General features: G+C 42.2%; 2 protein-coding genes across 9 annotated transcripts in view; one reads left to right on the top strand and one right to left on the bottom strand.

Moving 5' to 3' along the window:
* Positions 1-661: 661 nt before the first annotated feature.
* NDE1 (nudE neurodevelopment protein 1) lies at positions 662-21,708 on the bottom strand. Of its 2 annotated transcripts, none has more exons than XM_074840577.1 (9): positions 21,408-21,708; positions 12,033-12,164; positions 10,524-10,677; positions 7,256-7,404; positions 6,778-6,914; positions 5,542-5,721; positions 4,372-4,463; positions 3,206-3,342; positions 662-2,059 (listed from the first exon to the last, which is right to left on the bottom strand). In XM_074840577.1, exons 2-9 carry the CDS (start codon positions 12,116-12,118, stop codon positions 1,966-1,968), a joined length of 1,029 nt encoding a protein of 342 aa, XP_074696678.1. In that variant the 5' UTR covers positions 12,119-12,164; positions 21,408-21,708; the 3' UTR covers positions 662-1,965. The 2 variants fall into 2 exon arrangements, with proteins under 2 accessions (XP_074696678.1, XP_074696677.1); XM_074840576.1 differs by lacking the exon at positions 21,408-21,708 and adding an exon at positions 17,027-17,070.
* A 285-nt stretch (positions 21,709-21,993) lies between these two features.
* The window catches only part of MARF1 (meiosis regulator and mRNA stability factor 1), a 41,583-nt gene continuing 35,604 nt past the window's right edge, over positions 21,994-27,972 (top strand). For 5 of the 7 annotated variants that reach the window (XR_012625215.1, XR_012625216.1, XM_074840575.1 and 2 more), the window contains exons 1-4: positions 21,994-22,094; positions 23,420-23,627; positions 25,246-25,914; positions 26,940-27,114. Coding sequence is in view for 5 of the 7 variants with exons in the window: in XM_074840575.1 (XP_074696676.1) it covers positions 23,481-23,627; positions 25,246-25,914; positions 26,940-27,114 (991 nt within the window). In the remaining 2 variants the exon portion in view is untranslated. Of the gene's footprint in view, positions 22,095-22,456; positions 22,474-23,419; positions 23,628-25,245; positions 25,915-26,939; positions 27,115-27,972 lie in introns of those variants that run through there. The other 2 variants (XM_074840572.1, XM_074840573.1) reach the window with 2 other exon arrangements.

Raw genomic sequence — 27,972 nt, forward strand, 5'->3', positions numbered from 1 at the left:
GAAGTTTCTCTCCATACCATTACAGAGGTGACCAGTCTAGACTGAATTTTGTCAGTTCTCAATAACATATCCACCCCTAGCCTCTCTGATTACATCTGTAGTCACATTAATAGTATATCTGTAAAATATATAATACTAGCATGGCCGTGATTTTCCAACTTTCTACCTTATCTTAAGGCTATGTCTCAATCTGACTGCAAGCCAACTTGCTCACCAAGCAGGCAAATTCTGGCAAGATAAGGAAAATGCAACTTGTCTTGACTGATTCCTCAGGCTACAGAGTTCACTGAACCACAGTCCATGTGTCAGCACAACTAATAAAATAGCCCACATGCTTCTGCTCCTTATGGGTAAGAAAAGTGTCAACTCCCTGTGTGAAAGGACAAAAACCATGTTAACACAGCCAGAGTTTGGTATTTTAAGAGCCCCCAATGCCAATACTAAACACTGTAAATCCCAGAGCCATCTTTAGCTATGTCAGTGTTTACATACCTTAGGGTAGGAAACCATGAGAAGAGGTGTAAGAAAATCTTTAAATATGATTCAGCAAAACAACGTCTCTTTTAGCCTCATTGATCAGAAACAGATGAGAAACTGGGAGCAAACATCTGTGCATAAACCACAGTGACAACTTGCAAAAAAACTCAAAATGAATCAACAACTAGCATTCAAAATAAGCTTTATTCTGTTCCCCAGTTAAGCCAACTTTGTAGATATGGGAATGATCTGTGGTTATTTCCCATTCCAGAGAAATGGATGCAACAGTGGCTGTTTTCACAGTATTTTCTTAAAAAAATTCCACAAAACCCAAACACCCAAACCCATTTATGCATTCTTCTGTCAAGTAAGCTCTCCCTACCCCACCCCTTGCAAAAACCATAAATTGTTTAGTCATGATCATTTTTGCAAGTACAGGCTTCCGTAAGGTACATTAATACTGTGAGTGAACCTACTCCATTTAAAAAAAACAAACTAAAATGCTGTAATATTCTATAGGGGAAAAAAGGGATTTAAAAATAATCCTCTATTCATATACACTTGTCTAGCATAAAGGACTTTTTGGGTTAAAAAACATGTCTAAATGAGTAAGAGCTAAAAGCATATATTCTCATAAAAAAAAAAACCAAGAAAAAAATCACTAATACCCAAGGCACATTAATAAAGGGAGGTCTGGAAAGCAGTGAAACCCACCCATTAAGATGTTAGAACTAGGAACTTAATCAGGTCTCTTGCTTCCTACAACAGCCAGGCCTTATGAGCCACAATATGGCAAAAAGAAATGTCTTATATGCTAAGCCAGTCCAAAGTCTTCTATCTTGCTGTTAGCTCTGGGATCTCCCAAGTACTCTTAAGCATTAGGCATTCCTCACCTTTAACCATGACCTATTCTTAATGGCAAATCATAGCTTACAAAAGCATCTTACCACTATGGAGGCAGGTTTCTGCATAGCAAGATTCTGACCAGCAAACATCCCACAAGAGTTGGGCAGCTTCCCCACAGAAATACACCTTTCTCCACATAAAAACACTCCTCTAATTCAGGTGACTGCAGCACACAACACCAATGATAGAAGGCCAGCACAATCAGAATTTAAGCCAGAACACCGTAGTGCTGTATTAACACCAAAAGCCAAAGCCTGAGGAGCTGCATAGGGAATACTGTCTCTGTTGTAGGTAGAGGGACAATGGATTTAACTGGCAGTGTCGAAAGAAACAACTTCCAAGGAGCTACGTACAGCAACTGATGTAGGAAGCAACTCTAAGCCCCGCACTGCTAGGCAGCATTGCTTTATCATACTACCCACAGAACTCCGCCAAGAGACCAGACTAAACAAGGCCACAGGAGGCCATTGCCAATTGCAGCTTCTTGCTCAGTTCTCACCTATCCCAAGACTGCTGCCTGTTCTCTTTAAAACTAAAGTTTAAATTTTTTTTTTTTTCCTATTCCAAAGCCAGCCAGGCTTTTCATAGCAGCATCTTGACAACACTTTGCGAGGGATGGCTCATTGGTCCTGGAATATTTGAAGGCCGTGTTCCAAACTCCAGGCGTTTCACTAACCTGCAAATACAAAATAGAAGTTAATGCATTTCTTGCTCAGTTACCACCTTCAGAGTAACTGGTCGCTTCCAGAGTACACCACTCAGCTTGAGAAATCAACAGGTAAGAGAATATCACTCTGAGCACTAAGTGAGCCCACTGCTTAACCGGGCTGAGTTTCCACTGTAACACAGGGCTCTGTTTCCCTCTGAGTAACGAGAGGCTATCTTTTACAGGTGTTGGAATTTCAGCTCTAGTATTACAGCAGTAGATATATCATCAGCTGCGTGAATATGTAAACGTATGGCCCTTGAAGCTTTCTTGTAGGAGCTTTCATGAGGTTTCTCCTCAGGCTGGGATAACAAGCACAATGTGGAGCACTCTTTCCACACAACAACTCTGAACACTGAGCAACAGGCCAAACCAGTATCTTCAGTGCAAGGGTCTAGCTGAATAATTAAGTCTGGAACAAACTGTACCGTAGGCACTTAATTTACAGAGAATCTAAAGAATGTGCAGTACAGGATTGGCAGGGTTTAAACAGACACTGAACTGCAATTTGTGATAACCTTGCTGATTTTTTTTTTGGGTTTTTTTTTTTTGTTTTTTTTTAAACAGTTCAAATGTTCAGACAAATTTATAAATTCAGTCAGGTAACTTCCTGTCAGCTGTTCTTGGAAACAGATCTTAGCAACAGTAAAGCATTCTGAGTGAACCCATTATTTGCTTTTTCACCAGTTCTCCTATAAATGAGAATCTTAACTGTGCTAAGGGAAGTCCCTACACACCATAATGTTCCTGAGACATCACTTGTACATAAACCAATAGCATAAACCAAATTGAGCCAGTAAGCAAGAGCTCCTCTATTGTACTTCATTCCATTTAAACAATGGGTTTATAATAAAATACATGTTACGTTTGCTTCGAATTTGTGGATTTTCAGAAGTTGATTCCAGCTAATCTTTGAATTTCAGCAGCTAGTGATTCCAAATTTTAAACTAATCTGAAACATTCAAATCATAATCCTGAATAACTAATTCCCTATCTTTCAAAAACAAATCTGTCTCTACCAAAACAAAGATATACTTCTAAGTAGAACAGTAGCAGTCACTAAGTTCTAACACCAACAGTTCTCCCAAAGACACAACAGCAGAGAACAGCACTCACCCTGTATCACAGAGAGGCTGATGAGGACTCAGGCGTGTTTCAAGGACATCTCTGTTCATGTACATGGACACTGTGGTTCTGTTTGGAGACTGGTCATACACAAAATTTCGGCAAGATGCAAGTTTGGACTCCAAAGCCTAATGTAAACACAGATGAGGCAAGTGTCAGATGATATCACTCTTCTCTTTCACAAGATGGCATTGTGGCACACCAAAACGGCATTAAGAGCGTTTGGGGTTTTTTTTGTTTGTTTGTTTTTTCAGAATGAGTTGTCTAGTAGAGGAACCTGCTAGGCCCCAGTGCAACACGAGTTCTGAATTTCTGAAGAGATGAAGCCAGTCATTCCTCTAAAGACGAATCGCTGTTTCTGTAGGGGAGGTTAAGGAGTTGATGCTATTCACCAGCAGGAACACAAAACCTTCAGCTTCCTCAGGGAGATTTTGACATCTTTCTTACAGGCATCACATTTTAGATTACTAAATGTTCATTTGAGCTCTCTGCTTCCCTACACACATATTAGGTTGTATGTACTAGGTGGTATACCTGAGGGAACTGAGCCAATGGCACCCTATTCTCCACCACAGGCTCCCATCCTAGATCACCTCACCTTTGCTGCTGGATTACTCTTCAGCTGTATCAGCTCTGCAGCTCAGCCCAAAAAGTCATATAAATGCTGTATCAACACAGCACTGGGGTATAAGGGAGAAAACAGAAGGAAGTCATGGGATAACTTTTCCAGCAACAGCACTACCTTAAATGTCAAACTACAGCTTAATATGACATTAGGTCTTGCTCAAAAGACTACTGGATTCTTAAGGTTCACCAGAAGCCCCCCGGAGAGCAGACATCAGCCTGCTTTCTTCTCTGCCTTTCATAGAGCAGATTGCTCCTTAATTTACTCCTGCTGGTTTATTCTTTCTGCATATGCTTTTTCAGAAATTTGTAGAGGAAGATCTTATTCCATGTGGATAACAACATGGATAACAATTAGTTGGGGGTTGGTCAGAAACACACAAAGGACAGATCACATTTCAAGGCCATGCTTAGCTAACCTGCAGGCAAGATACTCCTTCTGGTCTCCCCTGAGCAGCAGCACAAATAATACTGGCTGCAGTTTCAGACATCTCTACCTATCCAAGAGCACTGACTAGCAGGTAATCACTCACCCCCACTTTTCGCAGTAAGTCTCCCACGATGTTAAGTGCAGATATTCTTGCAGCAGGTGTGAGAGGAGTTGCACCATAACTGTCCTCAAGACCTGCAGGGCAAGTTAAAGAAGGATACATTACTCACTAAAAAAAAAAAAAATTGACACTGGAAGTCAAAAGATAGCCCAACATGCAGAGCAGAGGAAACATCAGTATCTTCATCTTTTTGTATCTCATCTCCAGATCTTTCATATCCATTAGGAATATGAAGCACTGTCTCCCTGAGACAGCTCAAGTTACACTGTCCTAAGCTAAAGTCTCTAGATGTGCTGTGGCTTGGTTTCTACAGATTTGTTCTACCAGCCTACTTTGCATCTCTGTTGCTGCAGTGGGACCAGAGGGATGTGTCCTCAGACAGCACCATCATCTCTCATTTTACTGCAAATCACCAAATCCTCTCACTTTTACAGAAGCATTAACTCCTCCACACAAACCACATGATTTTAGGTTAAGCATACCAATGCCCACAATCAAACTTGGTTAGAGCTCAGAGCTGTAATATCAAATCATCAGAATATGATGGTATGAATCCCTCATTTACACATACACATGAACACAGTTACACGAATTTCTGGCTTTTTAAGTTAGAAGGAAGAGTTAGTGTTAAAGGTTTCAAATATTGAAATAATTGGTCCTCACAAAAAATAAATAGCTGATATTATTGACATGAAAGCAGAGATATAGTAATTTAGCACAAAAATCCAGGGTGACTTGTCAGTGTCCTGCTGTTCCAGAGTAAAAAGAAAGCTTCTCTCAAAGGGCACCTACTCTCACAGAGAAGCCAATTCAAGTAACAAGTGTGACATTAAAGATCATACTGAAGTTTTTAAAATCCTTCCCCTAAGTTAGCCCAACATCTCTGCAACAGTTGTGAACTAAAGTCCCAACAGCTCATCTTATCCCTCACAATTATTATTGCTGGACAGTTCAAGTCAAATAGAAATGAAAAGTCTGTAAATAAACCCACAAAAGTCACAGTCTATGAATAGTGAGACCATGGTGACTGGATTTAGGTGTATTTAACCAAAACACTCAACTCTGCTCCCTTCTTTTATTTCCTCCCTTAGCCAGAAATTACAGTAAAAACAAGAGCTAATAGTATTTCTGTGCTGGTTCCCTGTCAGTCACCTCTCCTAAATGTCGCAGGGGTGGATATGTTCATGTTGGGTGCCCGGTGCACCAAGGGAGTCGAAGGCACAGATAAGGATGCTTGAACTGCAGTGTCTGTTCTTTCTGTTTCCAGGGTAGTTCGCATCGGTGTTTTGGGTTTCTCCTGTTTCTGCTGCACTGCAAGCTCTTGTCGTAGATCTATGAAGTAGGCAACACATATCAAGGCTTTGGAGTATGTATCCACCAAGATAAAAAAAGGTGAGAATCTTTAGTTCAAAAGAGCTTTTTTCCCCCCTTGTGGAAGTGAAGTCAAGTCACTTATCCTTTTAAAGATTATTTCAGGCATATGTTCAGAATCTGGATTATCACTAAAGGCTTTTCTAGGATTGTGGCTCAAGATGTTTTTGTAGTATTAGTTCAATTGCTATTATCTGGCTTCAATTTTCATACCTTTTACAAGGTTCCCTTTGAGGCAGGGAATTAACTCCTTTCCAGATGTTACAGGCTGGTAAGCAGAGGCACACCAAGACTGAGGTTAGGCAGCTTGGCACACCTTGGCTACATTTCAGCTCCCTGATAGGTTGAGTTCCTACCTATTGCACCCTCTTCTCTTCTACCCTGGTTTCCACACGAAAGAAATCTGAGCTGAGGCCAGGTGGAAGCCACACCATTACCTAGCCAAGGGATAAAGCACTGCTGTCCCACAGCCTGGCTGTAGCTTACGGAAACCACTCAAGGGCACAGAACCTGAGCAGATCTGAAAATAAAAGGTGTTTTTCCAGCTCTTCTCACCCAGCCTTATTGACAGATATCAAGCAGCTAGTGCATGAGGCTATTCAAAGGTAACTAGAAGTCAGTCACAGCCCTCCTGTTTTACTGCCCCATTAGTGTTTTATTGACTCCACTTTTCACAGGCCAGGAAAGAATGAGGTTAATCGTTATTAAAGCTGACCTTCATGGGTTACAGGAAGCCAGACCAGCACATGCCCCAGCTGGACTGGCTCTTCTTAATCCCCACTAAAGCATTACCACAGATTAGGAGAAGGCTGGGACAGACTTTTGCTTCTATGAGCTGCTCTGGAACAAGGTCAGGAGTTCAAGGAGTGGGGGGAACAGTCTTGAAGCTTCCGCATTTCAGATAGTGGATTTAGAAGATGCAAACTTAAAAGCCAAGCTCTAAGATATATGGAGATGACTGAACAGCTACAAGTCAGGAGGGGAGAAAGGGAGAGATACAAGTAATTTCTGTCTAACCTCTAGCTTCATCTTTCAGACGCTGCACGGACTCCAGAAGGTTTTCTTTCTCATCTAGCTCACTCTCCAGAAAAGCATTTCTTTCAATAGCCTGGTTTAAACGCTGTTCAAAATCCTCCAGAGACATTATAGTGGCTCTGAAAAAAAGAGTGCACAAGATGTCACTACCAGATCCTTCAAGCTCATAGAGGAACACCCTCTCTCACAACAAAAGGGATAATGTTGCATTTTTGTTTGGTTTGCTTTGTTTTATTAATATTTTTTTTAGCTTGTAAGATATGAAAGAGTGCAGTGGAGGGAGTGGAAGAGAAAAAAATTTATCACATTTCCCATCTGCCGCAAACGTCTTCATCACAATTATCATTAAAGTGATTAGTTCAGAATGGCAGTGCCAAGCACAGCATCACAAATAGCTCAGTGACACCCCACTCACAGGACAGAACAGAGGTGGAAAAAGAAAACACAGAAGTTGGGTCACCTTTTTGCTCTTTCCAAGTCATCATTTGCTTGCTCGAGTTCTCGAATATATTTCTGAAGTTGATCTTTAATAGCTTTTGTCTGTGCCAAGTCATCTTCCAGCGCGGAGATTTGCCTATATCCTTCCGAATGCTGCATTTCAATCTTTTCCTAATCAAAGGCAAATCAAGCAGCACATCAGGGAGTTAGCAATGCGTGTTCTCTTTCTGTGGCACTGTCTGAGCCCCTTTAAAGGCAGAGGCAGATGCTGTGAAGTTCTTCGAGAAACATTACCTTACATATGGTAAAATGCCAACAAAGCCAATTACTCATATGCTTTTGGGCTGTCAGCAAACAAGAGCTCTTCCAGTCACTCCTTATCAAACAATGGTGCCAGGGAGCAGTTCCTGACCTCCACAGCACAGGGTCATTCCTTGCTCTCCCAGACAGCGAGACTCAGCATAATTTCTGAGCCCCAAGAGCTTTAGCAACACACAAAGCAGGATACAAGAGAAGTCACTTATTTTCAACTCTAATAAAAAGTCAAGCAGTACTTAGGAGCCTAAGTACAAGAAAAAAAGTATCCAAGTGTGACACTGTTACATACTGCTGTGAAACCAGCAGGATTCTCCACTGCCCCTCTGGTTTCATCAGCCCAAAGCAGGTTCAGAGTTCTAGATCACAAAATGTTTCAGGTGCAGTTATGCAACATGCTTTGGATATGAATCTAAAACTGTGTCTCCCTTTACAGCATGTACACAAGGGTACATTTAAGAGGCACAGGGAAGGAAAAAGGCTTAGCTTCTCCATCACTCTCTCCTGATATTGCAGCTATATATACGCGGAGTTAGCAATGACAGGGAAAGCTTCACAGCACACCATCTACTGCAACGCTTTATACTCCACCACCTTGCTATCAGATCACTTCAACATGCCAGAGATTTTTTTGAAACTCCATGATTACTGTATAAGTAACATTCCTGAAGTGCTTTCTCCATCCAGAATTTAAGTACAACACACTTGAAGTCACTGAAAACTAATCCATGCACTGGAATTTGAAAACCACGGCATGTAGTCTAGCACAACTGATAATTTGAAGATAGCTATTTTAGCACATGAAATGCATAGACAAGGAGGAGAGAAAGAGATACCCATTCTGAACTAAGAAATTCTTATTTGATTACAGTGCAGTGACACAGCTATAATTCTGGATCTCTGAAACATAGTTACATGCTGAATTTAAGAGCCCCCAAACCCTAAGAGGCAGATTACTTTCAACTAGCTTTTTGGGACTTTCTAAACAAACCCTCCAAATCATTATTCCCTTTTATTTTTAAGTAGTGTGAACTCTGGTTTCTGAGGAGGGAGCAAGCACACACACTTAGTCTGGTAAGCTCAAAGCCACAAGCTGTGTGGGCCTGGCAAAGTTCACTAGTGTTGACCTAGATGCAGACACCAACCCTTGATGGGCTCAGTTAACACTGCTGCTCAATAGCTTCACGAGTTTAATGCTTTGCTCTTGAATTGATTCAGATAAAAGACCAGAACTGCAAGGTTTGAGTCTTTGTTTTTAGCCAATTGTAATAAACTATCAGCTGATCTGGCCATCAATGGAGTCTCTGTTCCTTCGCTGCAGGCTGTTACTGCAGTTTTCAGGCTGCATGAATAGCCAATTGTTAAAAGGTTTGTTTCAAGCAGAATATGTTTTAATAAAGTTATCTACTGTGAAGAATAATTTAAGATTTTCTAAAATATGTTTACCCTCCACTTTTTGAAGTTCTATGTTGTTTCCTACTGTTTTTATTCTTAAGTGCTTTGGCTGGTTCATTGTCCCCTCCTCTCATCCTAGCTCCTCTAAAAAAAGAAAATAGTCCACACCCTCCTCAATTACATGAACTGCAGGTTTTATTTTTGTCAAACTTATGCCTTCTCCCCAGACCCATCAGCTTCCATGGGTTTATGTGGCTACATGGAACAGTAGACCAACACGCCGTATGACGTGCAGAGCATTTAATACTGCTAAGGCACTAATACAAGAAGAACAAAGATCAGTGCAACATAACAAGTACAATGAAACAAGCCTTGGAGGTTTTACTATCCAGAAGCAGGGCAGGGATCACTAAATTGGTGCTAGAGGGACAGGGCATCTGCCTGGGACAGAAGAGTATTTCCTTAAGACAGTAATTTGGACAACAGTTTAGACAAAAGGGGTTGAAAATCTGAATAATCCTTATACAAATACCTTCACTCCTATTAGGTCATTACTGTATCCAGTTGAGTAGAAGAAGTGTAATTAAATTCATCTCTGCTTCCACAGATAATGACCTAGCCTACAAAATACAATGTAGTGTTTCTTGGGTGACTATACCTCACCTTTGAGTAAAAGGTCAACAAGATCAAACCTTTAAAAGGCACACCAATTTCAGTGACTTCTTTTTTTTCAAGTTTAAGAAAACTTACCAGTATTTCCTAAACCTGTCAACCAGCACAGGGGACTAGCAGCATCTTTAATGAGACTGAAATGAGTCAGACTCACTCTTCACACTCTATATAGCTTCATTATTTCTTAAGTCACTCTGGTAAGAAGTTCGATCTCAATAAGTTACAGAATCACAGAATCATATCCTTTATGTTTTATAATTATGGAAGTTAATGTTTTTCAGGTCATTCTTAATTTCACAGAAGCATAAGAAGATAAATTATTTTTCCCCAAGTACAGACAGATTCAGTAACAAAAGCAGGACAGAAACTGGTTTATGCCTCTTACTTCTGTGTGTTACCCACTGGCTGCTGCTTCCCAGCTTATCTGAAATGCTAGATAATAAACACATAGCTATGTAAAAACAAATGTTTAAAACTACTGAGCTTTATGTAATGCAAGAACACAGCTAGAATGTTTATATTTTGATTGTTCTGCAATATTATCTGTGTCTGCACAATGCAGACAGCAAGAAAGCTGTGAACAAAAGCACTAAGTAAATGGAAGAAGGAAAAAAACAGCAGTTCTGTTACATTCATGTTTACTCTCCACTCTACTGCAAATCTACCCTGACACATAGCCACAACCTGCAAGTAGAGGTTCAGGAGCATTTCCAAGGTGTCCAGCACCCTCAAAGCAGACAACAGATTAGTATTTCCTAATTTTTCAATACTTTTTTTGCAGTGTTCTGTTCAACTTCTTTGTAGTGCTGCAGGTCCCTGTCCACAAAGCAAGCTGAATCTGCATATGCCTGTCTCATTCACTTTTACACTTAGGATGTACAGCTACTGTATGCATCATCCACTCTTACCTTAACTGACTCCAGTTCCATTCGCAGACGATTGTTTTCTGACAGAAGGTCTCTGTTTCTGGACTCTGTTTGCTGCAGCTGAGTCTCCAGTTCAGCTTCATACTCTCGACTTCCTTCTTGGAATTCACGCAATTCCTCCTGTGTATTCTCAGCACTAAAGAGCAATTCCAGCAACAGAACTCATCATAACGAACAAAGAAAAAATCTCTCTTGTATACTCGAGGTATAAAAAATACTGCCCTTTAACACAGAAAGCTCTATGCCCTTCTCCAACATATGTATTCAACAGGAAGAGAGGACCATATGCAAATGTCTCCCTGTCAAGCACAGAAAGCTACCACATGGTAAGCTGATAAACAAATAAAAGAAGCCCAAATAAATAGAAAAATCCCAAAGTCTGTTATCACACTATAGTTGTTGAGGACACATGGAGTCTCTTTAGCCTGTACATTGTCCACTGCCATCTGCATATTTAATCTGTTATTCAATTATTTATTTGGAAATATGAACAAAGCCATTTTCAATTAGTAAAGGTGAGAATAAGAGAAAAAGATGGAAGGAAAGATGTTCTTATATTCTTAAACAATTCTATTGAAATAATCCTACAGCAACCTAAACAAGCAGCACTGAAAGGCACAGAATCACAGAACTGTCTAGGTTGGAAAAGACCTTGAAGATCATCCAGTCCAACCATCAAGCCAACATTAACAGTTCCCAACTACACCATATCCCTCAGCGCTAAGTTGACCCTACTCTTAAACACCTCCAGGGATGGGGACTCCACCACTTCCCTGGGCAGCCCATTCCAACGCCCAACAACCCGTTCCGGAAATAAATGCTTTCTAATACCCAGTCTAAACCTTCCCTGGCACAACTTGAGGCCATTACCTCTTGTCCTATCACTTGTTACTTGGTTAAAGAGACTCATCCCCAGCTCTCTGCAACCTCCTTTCAGGTAGGTGTAGAAGTCTGAACACCTAGTCTAAGAAAGGACCCACCAACACCAGCATTTAAAAAATCTGGATTTTTTTCACCCATTACAGCAACATACTGAGCTAAAGGGAAGAGCAGAGTACTTCCATTCCCAGTTGATCCTCCTCCACCTATGTGCTGTCAAATTATTCTTGATCCACACAGAGATACAAAGAGTGAACAGCAGCATCTCCTTCTGCAATGGCCTAGATCATCCACCCTCAACAAGGTTCTGCAGTGAGTTACATTTACCTGGGCTGCCCACAGACTGCAGTCAGAGGCACAATTTCAGCACACACAGTTCCTCAAACCAAAGCAAGGGCCAACACCAGCAGTGCCACAGCAGCACAGATTCACTGCTCAAATAAGCATCAAGGACTCTGGGCTGCTGTAGTTTGTGCAGGAGCATTGCTACTGCTACTGCTCAAGACAGCTGAACCACCTTGAATCTACTTCTGTGTGGTGCTGCCTATGTCTTTGCATGCAGCATTATGCACCCTATTGAACAGCTTAAGAGGAATGAAGCCACTGCCTTACCACTGCTTGTATTTCATAGCCAACTCTCTCCAGTATCTGGTTTCCTCTTCCACTGAGCTGAAGTGATGTCCTTCTGAGTCCTCCATGATGAGTCCTCAAAGTTTAGCACTCCTGTGTCATTTTCCCCCCCCCCTGGAAAATGAAAGGATCAAGGATAAGAACAAATGCAGTGAGCTATGTCAGTACTTTTCGCTGCAGAGCAGTGCCCCCCTCCTCCCAGGAAGTCACTGCACACCTGGAGACCAAACCACAGACCAGCCTTGACACAGCTCTGTCAGATATACCGTAAATGTGAAAGAAACACTAATGAAAGAATCAGGTCCCTTTCCCCAGTTCTCCCAAGTCTGCTGGATGCTTACACCACATCCCCAGCAGTAAGCACCTTCCCCACCCTCTGACTACGCAGCAGAGCACCAAACCTCAAACTTCAGCTGCAGCTGTGCCAATGCACACAGAACACAAGTGAAAGAGAAGACATCTCAGGCGCAACTTCAGCTCCAAAGACAGTGCAATTAAGGTCGATTTCAACGACCCTGAAGACGCTTACCATGAAATTAAAGAGAAACTTCAGAGACACAGATAAGGTACTCAAGATACTAATTTCCTGTGTTAACATTACCAGGAACACTTAAGCTTTTTACGGATATAACTGCTGGCACATGAAAAATTTCTCCCTAGGTCAACATAGTCAAAGCTACCCAACTTCAAACCTGAAATATAACAATCCATGTACAGCTGAGAGCCACAATATATCTGGATACCTCAGAGAGCCATGGGAGAAGGGAGCTCCAGAAATTCCCAGGGAAGTAAGGATAAAAGCTCCACAGAGGTTTTAGTGGGATACCACCTGGCTGGACTAGGTATGCAGATAGACTGTAGCAACCCAGTGAACAATCCAGACCATCCAGCTGTCCCTGTGCCAGCACAAATCCAGTCTAGAGACATAGTCCCAAATGAGAATGACACATGGAAGAGCCACAGGGGAATCAAGAACTTAAGTTCGCCACTCCCACTTGAAGACTTAAGTATCTAGACACCACAGTTAAATAAATGCCCTCTGATGTGCGTGATGCACTCTAATAAACAGGTCACTAGTTAATATCATTTTATATGAATTAGCCGTGACAATGGAGAAACATCAAACCTAATGCTCTGGATAGTCTGTCCACGCCCAACCCTGGGTGAGGCAAGGATTCCACATAGACATTATCAACTTAATAGCCAAATAGATCAAGAACAGTAAATAAAAGTAAAGTTGAACAATTCACTACAATGGCAGTTGTCAGAACGCTGTATCACTGAAATCTAATGACTGAAGAAACACAGTTCTACCAAGTTTCAACTCCAGATCTACTGAGCAAAACATTTCCTAGAGGTAATCCTGATGGAATAAAGAGGAAAATAGGTGAAGCCTTCAAAGATCATTTAGATATCAGTCCTGCCATCTACTTTTCTTATTTGTGATACTCAGGAAATGCTGGAGTAGACCTTCTGAGCATGTCATAGCTAAAGAAAATGTGCATCCACTGCACATCTATTGAACTCAATGGAAAAATTATTCATAACCTGTGTTGAGACTTTCCTCTCCAGAAAGTCACCTGGTTTAAACAGGATTAACGGCCATCTATCTAGTAACTTTACTGAGACAAACACAAGTAGTTCTTACCTCTACTACACACAACAGTATCAAGTACTCAAAGTAGTCTGGCAATCTAAAGCCCAATTCTTACATACCCAAACAATGCTGCAAAGCATTAGTCCTTCTCACAGCCTAGGGGATTTTCAGGAGAATACTGAACAAAGAGTAAGCAGCTGTCACAGCTAACTGGGCTGTGCCCACACACCTCTGCTACACGCTCACAGAAATTACACTACTATTTAGAAGGGGAGCTGGCAGGTGAGGGGAAAAGTTACTAAGCTTTAGTTTTTGTAACTGTCTCAACACAAAATGTTAATTAGACAAAGCTACCTGTCTTCCTTCTAACAAATAAAGCCACTGTGTGATGTATTGACACATTTCTAGCAAGAAGTCTCAAGGCTGCTGCTCTTTGTATGTATTTACAGAAGTATGCACTGGGGAAAAAGAAGAGGAAAAGAAGTGTGAGTAAGGAGGAATGATTTTCCAAATAGTACCCCTGCCCATTAAAAAGAAAATCATGACCAAGCATAATTAGCATTCTTGACTTAGGATAGGTTACAACACATCTACTCTATTATTTTTAAGTGAACTGAAAGCGCCTTTGATGTCCTTATGCTCAAGGCACTCTGCAGACACACACCAATCCCTGCAGCACACTTGTGAAGAAAAAGTTTTCTCTTCTACACATGAGGGACAGGGAGGGAGAGTCAGACACAAAGTGATGCAGGTGCGCTGAGAAACCAAGAAACACCGGCATCCATTGCTGTGGTCAAACCACTCCAGAGAACAGCAAGCCAGAGTTTCCTTTAGATGGTGATTTCTCACCACTCAGACAACAGGAAGTTTCCTGATTTCTTCAAGAACAGAGATTCCACCCAGGGTATGCCTGGTTTTGTTACACAAATTAAAATATATTTCAGAAGTCTCCAAAGAGGAATTCTTCTGACACAAGCATTATAATAAATTCCATACTGGTGTTCAGACAGTCAACAAAAAGAAGTCAGACGAAATAAAGATGGAATGCAAGACATCTTGATCCCAAAAGTTTTCAAACAACCCTTTTGAACCAAAAGACACAGCTCCCATTGGCCTCAAAAGCTTGAATATGCTCATATCTGGCTCTCACTTGTGTTTTCACACTGCACTTTGGAAGGACTTAAAGGACGCACTGATTTGCATTTTTTAAGATTATATAGTCACATACAAAAGAACTCTCCCTATCTGAGCCATGAGATTTATAATATAAGAGTTCCACAGAACCTTGGTAACTTCCACAGAAGCATAAAGATGCTGCCCCTTTTGGTTTCTGTCTTTGTAAACATGAGATTGTGGACCCACTAAGGATGCTATCTGTTAAGAGTACGCTTTGTTTCATGGTTACCATTACTAAACAGTACTTATAATTTAAAATTAATTGTTAAACTGCAAATACATGGAAGGACTGTGGACCTATACTTACTCCACAGAGATGACACAACATGGCAGAGATTGTTTCACTACTGTCCCATGCCACAGGCACATGTTTTTTGTCCACAACACATAAGGGAGACCTATTAAGTTCCCTGTACAGCTGCACTACATCTTAGCTCACAGAAATTTTCAAACCAACCAAAGATGAAAGATACAAACTTAAACTGAAAAGCAAAACTCCAAGTTTCAGACAAAGTATTAAAGCTTCTTCTTATTTTCTGAAATTTGCGTTAAAAAACCCAAAACCCACTCACAAGTCTTTCTAAACTGCCTGCAGAAAAAGTAGAGCTTTGACTTTTTGTTTCTCCCCCTGCTGCCTTCTTCCTTTGATTTTTAACAGCTTGGAGACAGCATGCAAAATGCCTGTAAAGTAATTAATTAAACCAATTAAGAACTCATTGTCTAGGATCACTACAAAAGAGGGGAGGGCAAGAGGGGTAAATGAGGTTTTACCAATGTTTTGTTAAACATTGGCAAACATGGAAAAAACAAAGAGAGAAAGTCGTAGTCTGTAGCAGGCACACACTGGCTGCACCTTACTTGTTTTCGCACACATGAAGCCAGAAGAGACATCTGGCCAGACTTCCTGCGTGCAAGCAGCACAAGTGCTGGTCACAGACATTACAAAATCTCTACATCATACAGGAAGTGGAAATGTTCATGGGTGGGGAATGGACTTCTGCAAGGAGAAAAATACCTCAGCATAAACGTTGCAGGAAACAATTTCATACAAGTGAGAGCAGAACTCCAAATTCTTAAGGAAAAAAAACAACGTTAAGAAAAGCCACACACAAAATTACTGCAGAAACTTCAATTTGGGAATCAGAGTCTGAGTTCACCAAATTCATGAAGACCTCAACTTCGATTCTGTTTCAGTCCTAATTTAAAGACCTCAAAACAACTCTACATACCGAATACTTTTTTTTTAAATAACATTTTAGCTTGGTGAACAATGTTGGTCTATCTTTGCAGCAATGCCAGATCGTCTGAGTCAGAGAAGTTCATATTGTAATAAAAAAGTAAAAGAGTACCATAAACACTACTAAATTATCCACAGCAGAGATGATGAAGCTCCTATTAGACATTTTTTCCTAACTGTAAACTAAAACTCCTCTTTACCCCAGAAATGTAGCTTTCCCATCCTATGAAAATTACATTTTTCTTACAACAGTCCCCTTGCAAGGGTCCTCTTGTAACACAAAGGCCTATTTTCTTTTGTTTAAGCAATACAAAAGAAAATCACCACAAGGAGAAAGACAAGGAAGAGGTCATGGGAGTGCCAGGATTACTAAGGAATCCCACAGCCAACACTAAAAAGAGTTATCATCTTCTCACGGTCTTCTCTACGAAAAGGCTTAATTCAGCAAAGCCCTCATCTTTTCAGACACCAGTCCAGCTCCAATACTTCTGAGTTTCCAGCAATTCCTAAGGAAACCCTGCAAAGTTTCTTGTCCCGAAACTCCTGACCTTGATGCTTCCAGCTGCAAGCCGAGGCCAGCTAGACAGCGCTCTGGGGCTTCCCATTCCCAGTCGGAGCACGAAGCCGGGATGGAGCTCCGCCAGCGGGCACGGCTCCCACGCTCCCCTCCCCTCCGCACCAGCAACCGCAAAAGCAACTCCCGAAGCAGCAGGCGATGCAGGGTCGCAAGGAAGGACGCGGGAAGGGGCGGGGGGCCGCAGACAGGCTGGGTCCCGGCTCCGGCTCCCCTTGCCTCCCCGACCCTGCCCCAGTTACCGCCGCAGGACCGGGACACCAGGAGGGGCTGCGCCGCACCGAAACCGCCCTTCCCTCCTCTACCCGCAGCAAGGGCGTCCCGCCAGAAGGGGAAGCCCGGGAGCGCTACCGGCCCTCCCGCCGGCCGGGGGGGCAGCCGCGGTCTCTCACCGTCGCCACAGAACCACCGAGCTCGCGCCGCGCCGGCAGCCGCCGCTCTGCCCCGCCTGGCCCCGCCCCACACGGCTGCTCCATTGGCTGCCGGTCACGTGCCGCGGGGGGCTCCGCCAATCAGCGCCGCCAGGGCGCGCCTGCTGGCACGTTTGGAAACTTTCGTTACTTTCAAAAGGCGCTGGGGGCGGCGGCGGCGGCCGGGGCGGGCCCAGCCCGGCCCCCCCCCAGCGCGACCCCCCAGGCGGGGAGTGACGAGCTGTCCTCGGCTGCGTGCTCTGTGCATGCTCACGCTCTGCCCTGGCACGCGTCAGCCGCTCTAAACCCTTTCCTCAGCACTGACGAGCCACGGTGTGCACAAGGGCCTGCATCTTCTAAGACGTTAAGGGTATAAATCAGCAGTTGCCACCATGCTATAATCTTAAATACATGTTTCCCCTTTAAATGTTCTAAACGAGAAATATTTAAATTTTTTTTATTTCAAAGTTCTCTTCTGAAAGACCAAGTGGTGAGACAGTGACCATAACTATTAAACGCCAGTGCAACATTTTTAGACTAAAGTCCCCTTTTCACAACCAAGGAACAGGCTTCTGTGTCACCGAAGCTGTGTCGCAAGGACAAAGCAATCTATGAAATATTAGACACTTGTACTCATCTACATCTCAGCATGATGTCATCATTCCAGAAAATGAGCCGCAAGCATCCGCAGGGGGAAGGAGCTCCCCACCAACAATGGGACAGAGCTGCAGCTCAACGCAGCCAATAAATTACTTGCTGTGCCCTCACCACGCAGGATCAATGTGAAGGGAGCTGAGGTATGCAGAGGCTGTCTCAAGTGCCCTAGGTGTGTTCCTACCCAACAGTGTACACAAACACTTGGTCATTAGGTGTGTCTGGCATTTGTTTCCCAAGTCAAAACAAAAACACAAATTATCACATATGTGTAGATACACTCCAGCCCACATACATATGGCCATATGTCACCGAGTATCACTTCACACCCCTGCAGCACGTTTCACAAACTGCCGGATGATAGGCACCCACAGGCAGGGCCCCAATCCCAGTTTCATTTACTACTGTGATGCAATACCAGCCCTGGAGCCGAGTCTGATCCTGAAAAGACGTAACTGTCTAAATTGGGAATGTGCCTCTGCCAAAGACTCTGTAGAACAAGGCTGGGACTGTATAACAAAGAGGATGGACATTTTTGTATAAGAATATTCCACTGAAAAAAATCTATCCACATAACTAAGATAAATTTAACTGAGAAGGATGAGCAAAACAATTATACTTTGAGGTCAGGTGTTCAGCTAAATAATTATATTTTGAGGTCAGATGTTCAGCAGAAATCAGTGAAGACAAACTGTTAGACAACTATGAATAGAAAACTAAATTAGGTATTTAAAAATTGGGTTAATAGCAATTTGAAGTTCTGTCATTACTGAAGAATGTCTTTAATATCAGATAAGTTACAGAAAAGAAACCACATACTATCATAGTATGTCCCCCGTAATAAAAAATGTATACATTGTTCACAAGTTTGGGACATTTTACTTCAACTCTTCAAAGAATCCTTTGAGGATAGTGTGAGTACACAGATGATATCAAAGGTACACCTGAGTATTTTTAATAGTTCTCATCTTGAAATACTTGTAAAAGCAAAAATTCTCAGATTTCAGAGGAAGCTGTTTAGCCTCTCATCCAATTCCAAAACAGTGTAACAGCACCCTAACAAATGCCAGAGGCTCAGAGGCACTACTGTACACAAGCAATAAATACTAAGGAAAAGGTTACTATAATTACTAACACTGCCTTGTTTGCAAGAAGAACGAGAACATTTGTCTATTTTAAAATTAGCAGAGGAGAAGAAGACATGATTTTATGCATTTATTTTTAGTTTGCTGATTAATAATTAAGAAATGGCAGATTTTTGTGGTGCTAGGGTTCATGTGGTGGTTATTTTAACGACAATGACACACTGATTCTTCCATGAAAGCTAAGTGGGCAAAAATGGATACACTTTTAGTTCTGATCAGGTTGCAATACTTTATCTTTTGGCAATAAGCTTCTTAAGAGAAAAAAGACTCGCTTTGCTGCAAGAATTAACTCACCACAGAACCACTCACTCTACGGATGGAACAGGAACAGCTGATCAATTGTCATTACAAGCTACTGAACATTTTTTTTTAATGGATTACCAATATTCATAACAGGATGTGACAAACGTGTTAGAATATCATATGGAAATATTGCTATCACTGAAGAGCAAGTATTTAACATCAATGAAACCTATTTCTGTCTCTTTAAAGATGTTACATAATTCTCTTCAGTCTGTATACGTAGAATTGGATTTGCATAAGCTTAAGCAAGAAACAGATTCTCACTACTTTAAAACCCTTCTGATATCTTGAATTGACAAACTTTTGATGAAACTGTCAAACACTCATTAATACTGCTGGCTTGGTAAGCAAAGCGAAACATGCCACCACGCAAAGCCTTGATACACAGCAGCATTATACCCTGAGTGAACCATGGTAGCAGGGGCAAGACTGGACATAGATATCAGCACTGTCACTAAGATGACTCTTAACCTTGCTGGTGGCTGCAACCCATTAGGCAAGGTGAAGGTAAAATGTCAACTTAGCCTAATACCATGATGTCACTTATGATCAAAAGGTACTGAGCCACCAAAAAGTGGACCCTTACCCCACTCTGTCATTAATCCCGCTCCTGGAGGTGCTCAGCTACCTGCATGCCAAGGAGCAAGCCCAGCCTCTATGATACGGATTTGCTTCACAACTTTGGCCCAGACTTCTGAGGGAACTGTTAAATTGTGAGACAGAGCTGTGTCTGTAGAAAGACAGGAAAAGTAAAATTACAAATAGAGGCAGGATTGTTGAGACAAGGACTATTAGTAGCACAAGCATTCAAGAGGAAAAAAATCAATGTGGAAAGTTACAAAATCCTAAAGTGAATAAAACCCAGTTATCTTCAATGGTTTGCCAGTGTTACCCACATCAGCAGATGATACAGAATGACATTAGGCTTTGGCCTGCGCAAGACTTTAGACCTTGTCATTACTGTTGCTATAAACTTGTCCATGACTGTGATTCTGGGCACAGGTCAAAGGTTACACAGAGCTGGGGAGCTAGCTTGGTGTTACTTGGTGTTACTACTGGACAGAAGAAACCACAGTCATACCACCCTCCTGTTATATCAAACCACAAGCTATACAACCCTCCTGTCATATCAAGATTATAACAGAGCTAAAGAGCTAGCTCAGCGTTACAAATGAGCCACAATTATCCATATATGGGCTGATCATGAACACAACTGTGTAGTTGTTAAAGACGCCTGTGAGACCAAAATATCCACAACTGTGTGAGTGTATGATGGTTATCAGACCTCCCCATACATGTGTACGATGATTATCAGATCTCTCCACACATGGGAGTGATGATTATCAGATTTCTCCTCAAAGGGTATAACAGGTACAAAGACCCCAGACTGTCAGATGCTTCGGGGATGCTTTCTGCACAGAATCTTCTACATTACCATTATTCCAGGGACTCCCCTCTTGCTTGCTGTAAGGATTTTAAGTATGGAACCTCGTATTCTTGCACTGCTGCAAACTGTTTTTACTATTTTACTGTTCTTTCTAATCTTTCATATATTCGCTCTTAATAAATGTTAGTGTTATACCTTAATTTCTGTCTATTCATGTATATGTATCTGTAACTGGGACTGGCACTGGCAAAAGTTTACTTAGTAGAGTTCACCACAGACTTCCACCGTCATCCATACCTGACGTAGTTATGGTAACCCAGCTGTGCATTTCAGTGTATGATCAGCTGGCAAGCCAGGTGCTTTTAAGGCACTGTCCTACAGCAACAAACCAAGTGAATGACAAGTTATTAAAACTGAGGTAGCAGCGGAGGCCGACCCTTTTCTTGATGCTTGTTTGGCCAGCAGACCAAGGCGTTTTATGAGGGGGTGGGGACCACACTAATGCCTAATCCAGTGGCTTTTTAGAAGCTTGCTTTTTTTGTTAGCCAGTAACCACTTTATATTTTTTAAGCTGTATATATTTTACTTAGGGAATTTCTTTATACACAGCTAATGATGTCCAAAGTGACCCAGAGGACAGTACAAAGAGGTCAAACACTTCTCTGTTAAAATAAGTGAACAGATTTCTGAACAGTACTGACATTTAACTGCTGTCCTCAGGCTTAGAACTATATAGTGCCTTCAACTGAACATGCTCTTAAAAAACGATTAAAACTGTCCATCCCTGGCAACCTACCAAGGCTTTTTTGTGTGTGTGCAAAAAAAAGTTCTAAGGGAAAGCTTAAATTCTGCACAAGGAATCAAAAGTTATTACCAGTAAGAGCCCAGTTCAACGCCGTGGCAACTTCATTGCCTGCCGCTCAGGCGAGCCCAGCAGCTCAGGTCCCTGCCGGGAGGCCAGGCCCCTCCATAGGTCTTCCCCAAGAGTCCTCGGGGGCCGACTCCCACCCCTCTGCCCGGCCCTGCAGGCCAGGGCTCAGGTGTGCCCGGACCGAGACCCCCTCTCGGTGTAAGGTGGGGGCTCGCAGTGTAAGCGGGAGCAGGTGTCCTTGAGCGGGGCCTCCCTTATCCCCTCAGGGGTCCCCCTCGTCCCCTCAGGTGCCGCCCTCATCCCCTCCGGGCGGCCGCAGGCACACTCCACCTGGGCGCGGACACCCCCGCAGCCCCTCTAGTCCGGGTCGGGGGTGTCGCCGGGCCCCGCCCCGGCCCGCACGCCGGCGGCGGCCGCCGGGAGCCCCGGGCCCAGGGTAGGTTTAAAAGTCATCGCTCCCAGCCAAGTCCGGCCCGCTGCGCGCCCGGGAGGAAGAGGAGGAGGAGGAGGAGGAGGAGGGAGGGGAGCGTTGCGTTACATTACGACAGTCGTCTTTGCGGCAGCGAGCTGGTTTCCGGCGCTTGGCGTCGCTTGACGGCAGAAGGAGCAGAGCAGGAGGAGGGAGGACAACAAAGGGGTGTGGGGGGCTGCGGCGGCATGTGAGGGGCGGCGGCGCTGGGGGCGGCTCAGGTGAGGCGCGGCGGGCGGGGGCAGAGCAGCGCCAAGCCGGGCCCGCCGGCTCCCGCTAGCCCGGGGCTGCCTCCGCCGCCCTGCGGCAGCGGGGAGGCCCCGGCGGAACGTCGCGGCCGGGCGGGGACGCGGCCCGCTCCCCTCGCGGGCAGCAGCCCGTCCCCCGGGCGGAGCTGCACAACGACCTCGGCCCGGCGCCGCCCCGCGGGCGGGAGCGGCCGTTCGCCCGGCAGCGCCTTGGGGCACGGTGGGGCTGTTTGTGTGGGCGGAGGGAGGGTCGGGCCTCGCCGCGGCCCCCCGGGTTGCAGACCGGGCCGAGCTGGAAGTACCCAGGGAGCTGCCAGCCACAGAGGGCAGAGCGCGGACAGATGTGGCTAACGTAACTCTTCATTTTTTTCAGTTACCGTTTTAGTTCCTAAACGAAGTGGTGCTACCAGACATTTTTTAAAAAAACATTCTCTAGAGTTGTAGAGTTCTTCAACTTAATATTTTATACAACGTAATTTTGGGGTACTTAGGGTTTGTATGAATAAACATTTCTGTTTTTAAAAAAAACCCCATATTTTGTTGTTAAAAATAATGCTGGGGCAAGTGTAATGCGATGAAATGCATTCCATGATTATTGCGTTTAACATTAAATACAAAAAAAGGGAAGGACTGTAGTCTAATGAATGTAGTACATGATTGGAGGGTAAGAAGACTTCGTCGCTAATCATAGTTTTTCCGGTACAGCGTGGCTGGGCCTTAAACGAGTTGCTTTGTGGTTCCCTAAAGCTAAATTGATGTTGTGTGCTCTGGGGCAGCTTGAGAATTAGAAGTATTTGTAAATAATTTTAATAATTTAAAGTTCTGTTTAAATACTAAATACTGTGTGTTTAGTACAGGTATATATAGTTTTTTTAGCCAATGGAAAAACAGTGAATATGCAGTTTAGTTCTTTCAGCTGAGTTCAGCTGCACTTACTTTGTATTTACTGATGAGCTGTTCTCGGAAAACTTACCTCCTGGCTTCTCTTTCCAGGAGCATGCACTGAAAGTTTCAGGAAATTATTTTGTGTCAGCAGCAGTGCATTTCTGGGATTCTGTAGTTAAAGCCATGGACTTAAACAGTGTTTTTCTCAGACTACTTCACCTGTGCTGCAGATTGAGGAACATTCCTGTACTAAACAGGAATAGTGAAGGCCATGTCCCATGTGCATAATTAAATTTACCATAAATAATGCAGGTTCAGTGATCTAACAGTAGTGGAATTCATAAGACCATCATGGTTTTTCCTCTGTCTTACTTTAAAAGTTATTTAAAGCATACATTTTTTTTTCTCTTTAGCAGGTGGGAAGAATGAAAGGAAGGGGGGATGAAAGAATGTTGAACCTTTTTGTTTGGCTGTATGATGGAAGGAAACAGGACAGAGAACCTCTGCAATAGATCGTTCGGATGGCTTCAGCAACAAGAGAATGATGCTAAACCGTGGCTCTGGAAACTTTCTAATTGTTTTTCTGCTGCTGAAAAGTCTTTGCCTTGCAGTGCAAAAACGGTAATTCATTGCTTTACTGAAAGCATAGTTTATATCCTGGTACAGAGTGGTATAACTAACTGCAGTGTTATTGCTGACAAAAGGGGGCAAGTGGGGAGGGGAGGAAACGACAGTTACTGTCATAAGTACAAAATCTACCTGGGAATTTAAGGTCTTTAGTTGTGTTCACATCTCTTATCAGTGTTGGTGAAAGCAGGCAAGTTGCTTTGCTTGGCAGGCTATACTCTTTACTGTTTGACAACTGACTGCTTAAAAAGTGTATAAGGCAGCTTCTTGAAAGCTCTGTGAAGTTATTGCTGAAGAGTAGAGAAGGGAAGTAGTCTTCACGCTTCCAGTTTTTTATCAGTTTAGCTTGGAGCCAAATTTAGAATTTTCTGAGTTGTTATTATATAGTAGATACAGTAGTTGTGGATACTGTTCTTCATGAATGTCTATTTTTTCCTTGTTTCCATTTCTTTAAATGTTCCTGTTCTGTAACTGTATGATTCTATACAGTTAAGATGCAAAGTGCTAAGGAATAGAAGGAATAGTACAGCACAATGACTTACTTGAGCAAGCAAGCTCCAGCTGTTAAGTAACACTCATGCATGTTCAATCTGACTTTCCATAAAAGACACGGGGGAAACCAATAAACATGTATCCTGTTGTATTGCTATTCTCATGTGTCAGGAGTTAGAAAGGGAACTGCCATAAATTCTGGAATTTAATATATAAACTAGTTCCAAACAGATTTTTGGCAGAGTGCATCTTCAGTTCCTAAGATGTAGCATCAGGTACAGAGGAATGGTTTTGAATTTGGGTCATCAATTATTCATTACTGAGTAGTGGAAATGCATGAAATTCAGTTTGGAAAATAAAAGTTGTTCTTGTTGGCCTAAAGCTCTGGAGCAATGAGTTGTATGCTGGTTAGCTCTACTGACTTCGACTGTTGTGGTGCTTCTCATAACTGTGCTTAGTTTTCACCACTGCCATTTAAAAAAAACCCCTGTATTTCTGTCTGTGCCTTTATGTCTGTACATCTTGATATCTTAAATCAGAGTAGGCAAAAACCACTTACATAGTTGTGAAAATTTAGTCTTCTCTGTCCTCTGTTAGTTTACCTGCTTGATATAATTTCCAATTTTTTTAAAGTCTTTCAAGGCATTACTTCTAAAACTTTAATAAAATTTTAAAGTCTTTATTGAAAGTAAATGATTACTTACATACCTCGAAACTGTGGGGTTGTTTTACTTTACATCGCATCCACCTGTGTTTGCTCTTACAAGAAATAAATCTTTTTTGCTTTGCAATTGCAGAGTATCTCTCAGCCTTAGCCTAACAGTTTTCTGCTTTTCAAATTCTGTTTTACAGACCCGTTGCTCTTTGGTTTATAGCTTTTTGGTTTTGTTGCTTCCAAAATCCACTGATACCAAGACACTTCAGGCTGGCACACATAAGTGGCATGTTTCTTTTAATATTTTACATGTTCAGACAGTGAGGTAATAGTAATCATAAAGATAACACTTTTCAAAATCTATGTTATTGTTAGAATTGTAACAGTCTAAAAGTATGTTTGCTTATACTATAAAATTGTTGTTTTATTTATGTATCTGAAGGTAACCAAGCTTTAATTTTCCAGAAAGATTACATGGAGAACAAGAAGGTTGCTGCAGAGTTGAAGGATACTTCATCTCCTCATAATGCTGGCTCTAAACTGTTTCCAGCAGTACCGCTTCCTGATGTTCATCCTCTTCAGCAACAGCAAATACAGCTTTCACCTGGCCCGAAAGTAAGCTGCTGTCCTCATGGCTCTGACTCTTCTTGTACTCCACAAATGCATTGTGGTGGTGGTGGTGGTAACTTGATTCACCCTGGCACAATATTAGACTCAAAAAGCACTGGGACGATTACTTGTCAAGTAGGGTCAGGATTTGCTTATCAGTCTGCATCCTCACTGAAGAACCCTCCAGCTAGAAGCAATTTGGCAGGCATTGCCAGCGAGTTCCCTGGCATGTGCATAGAAAACAGTGTATCTTCCTGTCAACATCTGCCCTGTTGTGGAAAACTCCATTTCCAGTCCTGTCATGGTAACGTGCACAAACTGCATCAGTTTCCAGCCCTTCAGAGCTGCACATCTTCTGGCTATTTTCCTTGTTCTGAATTCACAAGTGGGGCTACAGGCCACTTGGATGAGCATATGGCACAGTCGGAGCTAACGTCACGTGTGTGCGCCAACCCTTTGCACCTAAACATGGCACCTTCAGTTTGTTTAAAGGGCTCTCACTACTGCAATGACTGCTTGAGCAAGGTTTGTACACATTGCATTTCTTGTTCGGTAAGCATGGAATATGATTAATGCTGAAATAATGGTACTTGAGCAAAACACCAGCTTCCATGGATTGCAGCTTGCATCTTCCTGGTTGGTGATGCACAGTCCAGATGTTCCAGATACTTTTTTTTTTTTGAAGATGATCTCTTTTCTGAGGTGACATTCAGTTCAGTAGGAAGGCAAAAGAGGCTATCACAATGTTTAGCTTACAGGGGTTCTGTGATGTACTCAGGCAGAATTTTGATTGGATTTGAAAGACAGTTATGTCTTCTTGACAGCTCCAGTTAGAATGTTCCATAGTAGTGACTGAGAAAAGACTAACAACAGTTAACATCTACCCTTGGGCACCTGGTCAGTAAAGATCAATTTGTAAGCCAGGTGAAATATCTGATATTATAAGGATATTTTAGCTCTGGTTTGGTTTGATAGGTCTTAGTTCAGTCTTCCCAAATCTGTAATTTATACTTCAGTACCGATTTGGTACACTTGAACTGATTAAAACTGTGTTTGAATTTTATTAGGAATTTCAAGTGAAATAATATACTCAACTTTTCAAGATGTGTTACTTAAACTTCCAAATTTGAATTTCCAATATAAAAGTGAAATGTCTTCGTTTCAAAAACTAAATGGTGAATTCACTATGTTTGGAATTAAGACCACTATTTTGGGGAGGAGGGAGGTGATTCAACCTTGTACTCGTGCTGAGTTCACATGCTAGGTTTTTGGTTTTGAATATGTATTAGTACTTCTTAAAGATGGCACATCCTGATGTGCAGAGTTTAATAGAATCTTTCCTTGTGCTTGGAAAATAGAGCTAAGTATGCTAGGAAAGACCCTGGGATAAAAGCTTCCTTCATGCAGTGATACTGTTGTTAATGAACTTTGTAGAGTACATCTGAACTTGCATTTGTTGCAGAAGGGAAACTGAGTGTTTCTAGCATGGATTAGTATGTGTTAATATTGTATACTAAATGAACATGCATTTTGAAAAATTGTCCCAACAGCCATCCAGAAACAGCCTAGTTGATGCTGCTAAAATCTGGCCAAATATTCCTCCTCCAAGTGCACATGCTGCACCTGTTCCTATCCCGATATGTAATGGCTGTGGAACCAAAGGAACGGGAAATGAGAAGAGTTTGTTACTGGCGAGCAGCCTTGGCAAATCACCGCAGAAATATGGTAAACCACATTTGTTTGAAACTTGCACTTAGTGGATGTCCTCCTTAAATACTGTTGCACATGAAGAGTTCTCTTAAATTGCACTGTTCTCTGGCAACTTCTATGAAGTCCTAGAAGGCTAAACAGTAAAAAAAACCCACCCTGTTTCTGTTTTGCAAAGTCATAACTTGGATTTATCCATTTTCATTACCTAGGTAACATTGCATTGTTTGCATTGAGTTTTGATTTTTTTACTGTTATATTCTTTACCATTTTAACACCTAGAGAAAAAGTCTAGAGACTTGGAAGCTATTTCATTCTGGTGGTGTATAAAACAGTTATCTTCAGCCATGCTTTAAAAGGTATTTCCTTAGTCTGTAGTGTCGTCACTTCATATGCAGTAAAGGTGTGATGTTCATAATTACAATATAACTTTTTTCAGTGTTCTTGAGAGGGAAATATTGTGTGAAATAATTACATGATCTTTCTAGGGTGTTAGTACTGTTTCAATTGTAAAATCATAGTTAGTATGAAAGTTACAAACTTAAAAAAAGTCATGGAAGAATAAAAAATCGGTTACTATTATGTTAAGACTATGCCCCTTTTTAGGTTTATAAGGTGCAACACCCCAAATAAGTGTCCTTGCAAAATGCAATTCCAGTGAATCTTGTAGAAGAACATATACCCAAACAAATATGATATTTGTCTGCTGTGCTCAATTTTATATTCTCAGCTAACTAATTCTTAGCTTCTTTTTGACCTGTCAGGATTCTGTGTCATTCCTTATGTTTCTTTTCCAGTTGTTTTGTGGGGATGGAATGGGTGTATAATCTTAATTCAAAATTAAATAGATATTTAGAGTGCTGAAACACCAGGAAC

This window comes from Strix aluco, chromosome 15 (genome assembly GCF_031877795.1).
Source record: "Strix aluco isolate bStrAlu1 chromosome 15, bStrAlu1.hap1, whole genome shotgun sequence".
Classification (NCBI taxonomy): domain Eukaryota; kingdom Metazoa; phylum Chordata; class Aves; order Strigiformes; family Strigidae; genus Strix; species Strix aluco.

Excerpts from the sequence above, each read along its gene's own strand:
- NDE1 (XM_074840577.1), bottom strand. The coding sequence starts at position 12,118 with ATGGAGGACTCAGAAGGACATCACTTCAGCTCAGTGGAAGAGGAAACC. Across the intron at positions 10,678-12,032 it reads GCTATGAAATACAAGCAGTG|TGCTGAGAATACACAGGAGG; the intron begins GTAAGGCAGTGG and ends ATTGCTCTTTAG. Across the intron at positions 7,405-10,523 it reads TGGAACTGGAGTCAGTTAAG|GAAAAGATTGAAATGCAGCA; the intron begins GTAAGAGTGGAT and ends GCCTTTGATTAG.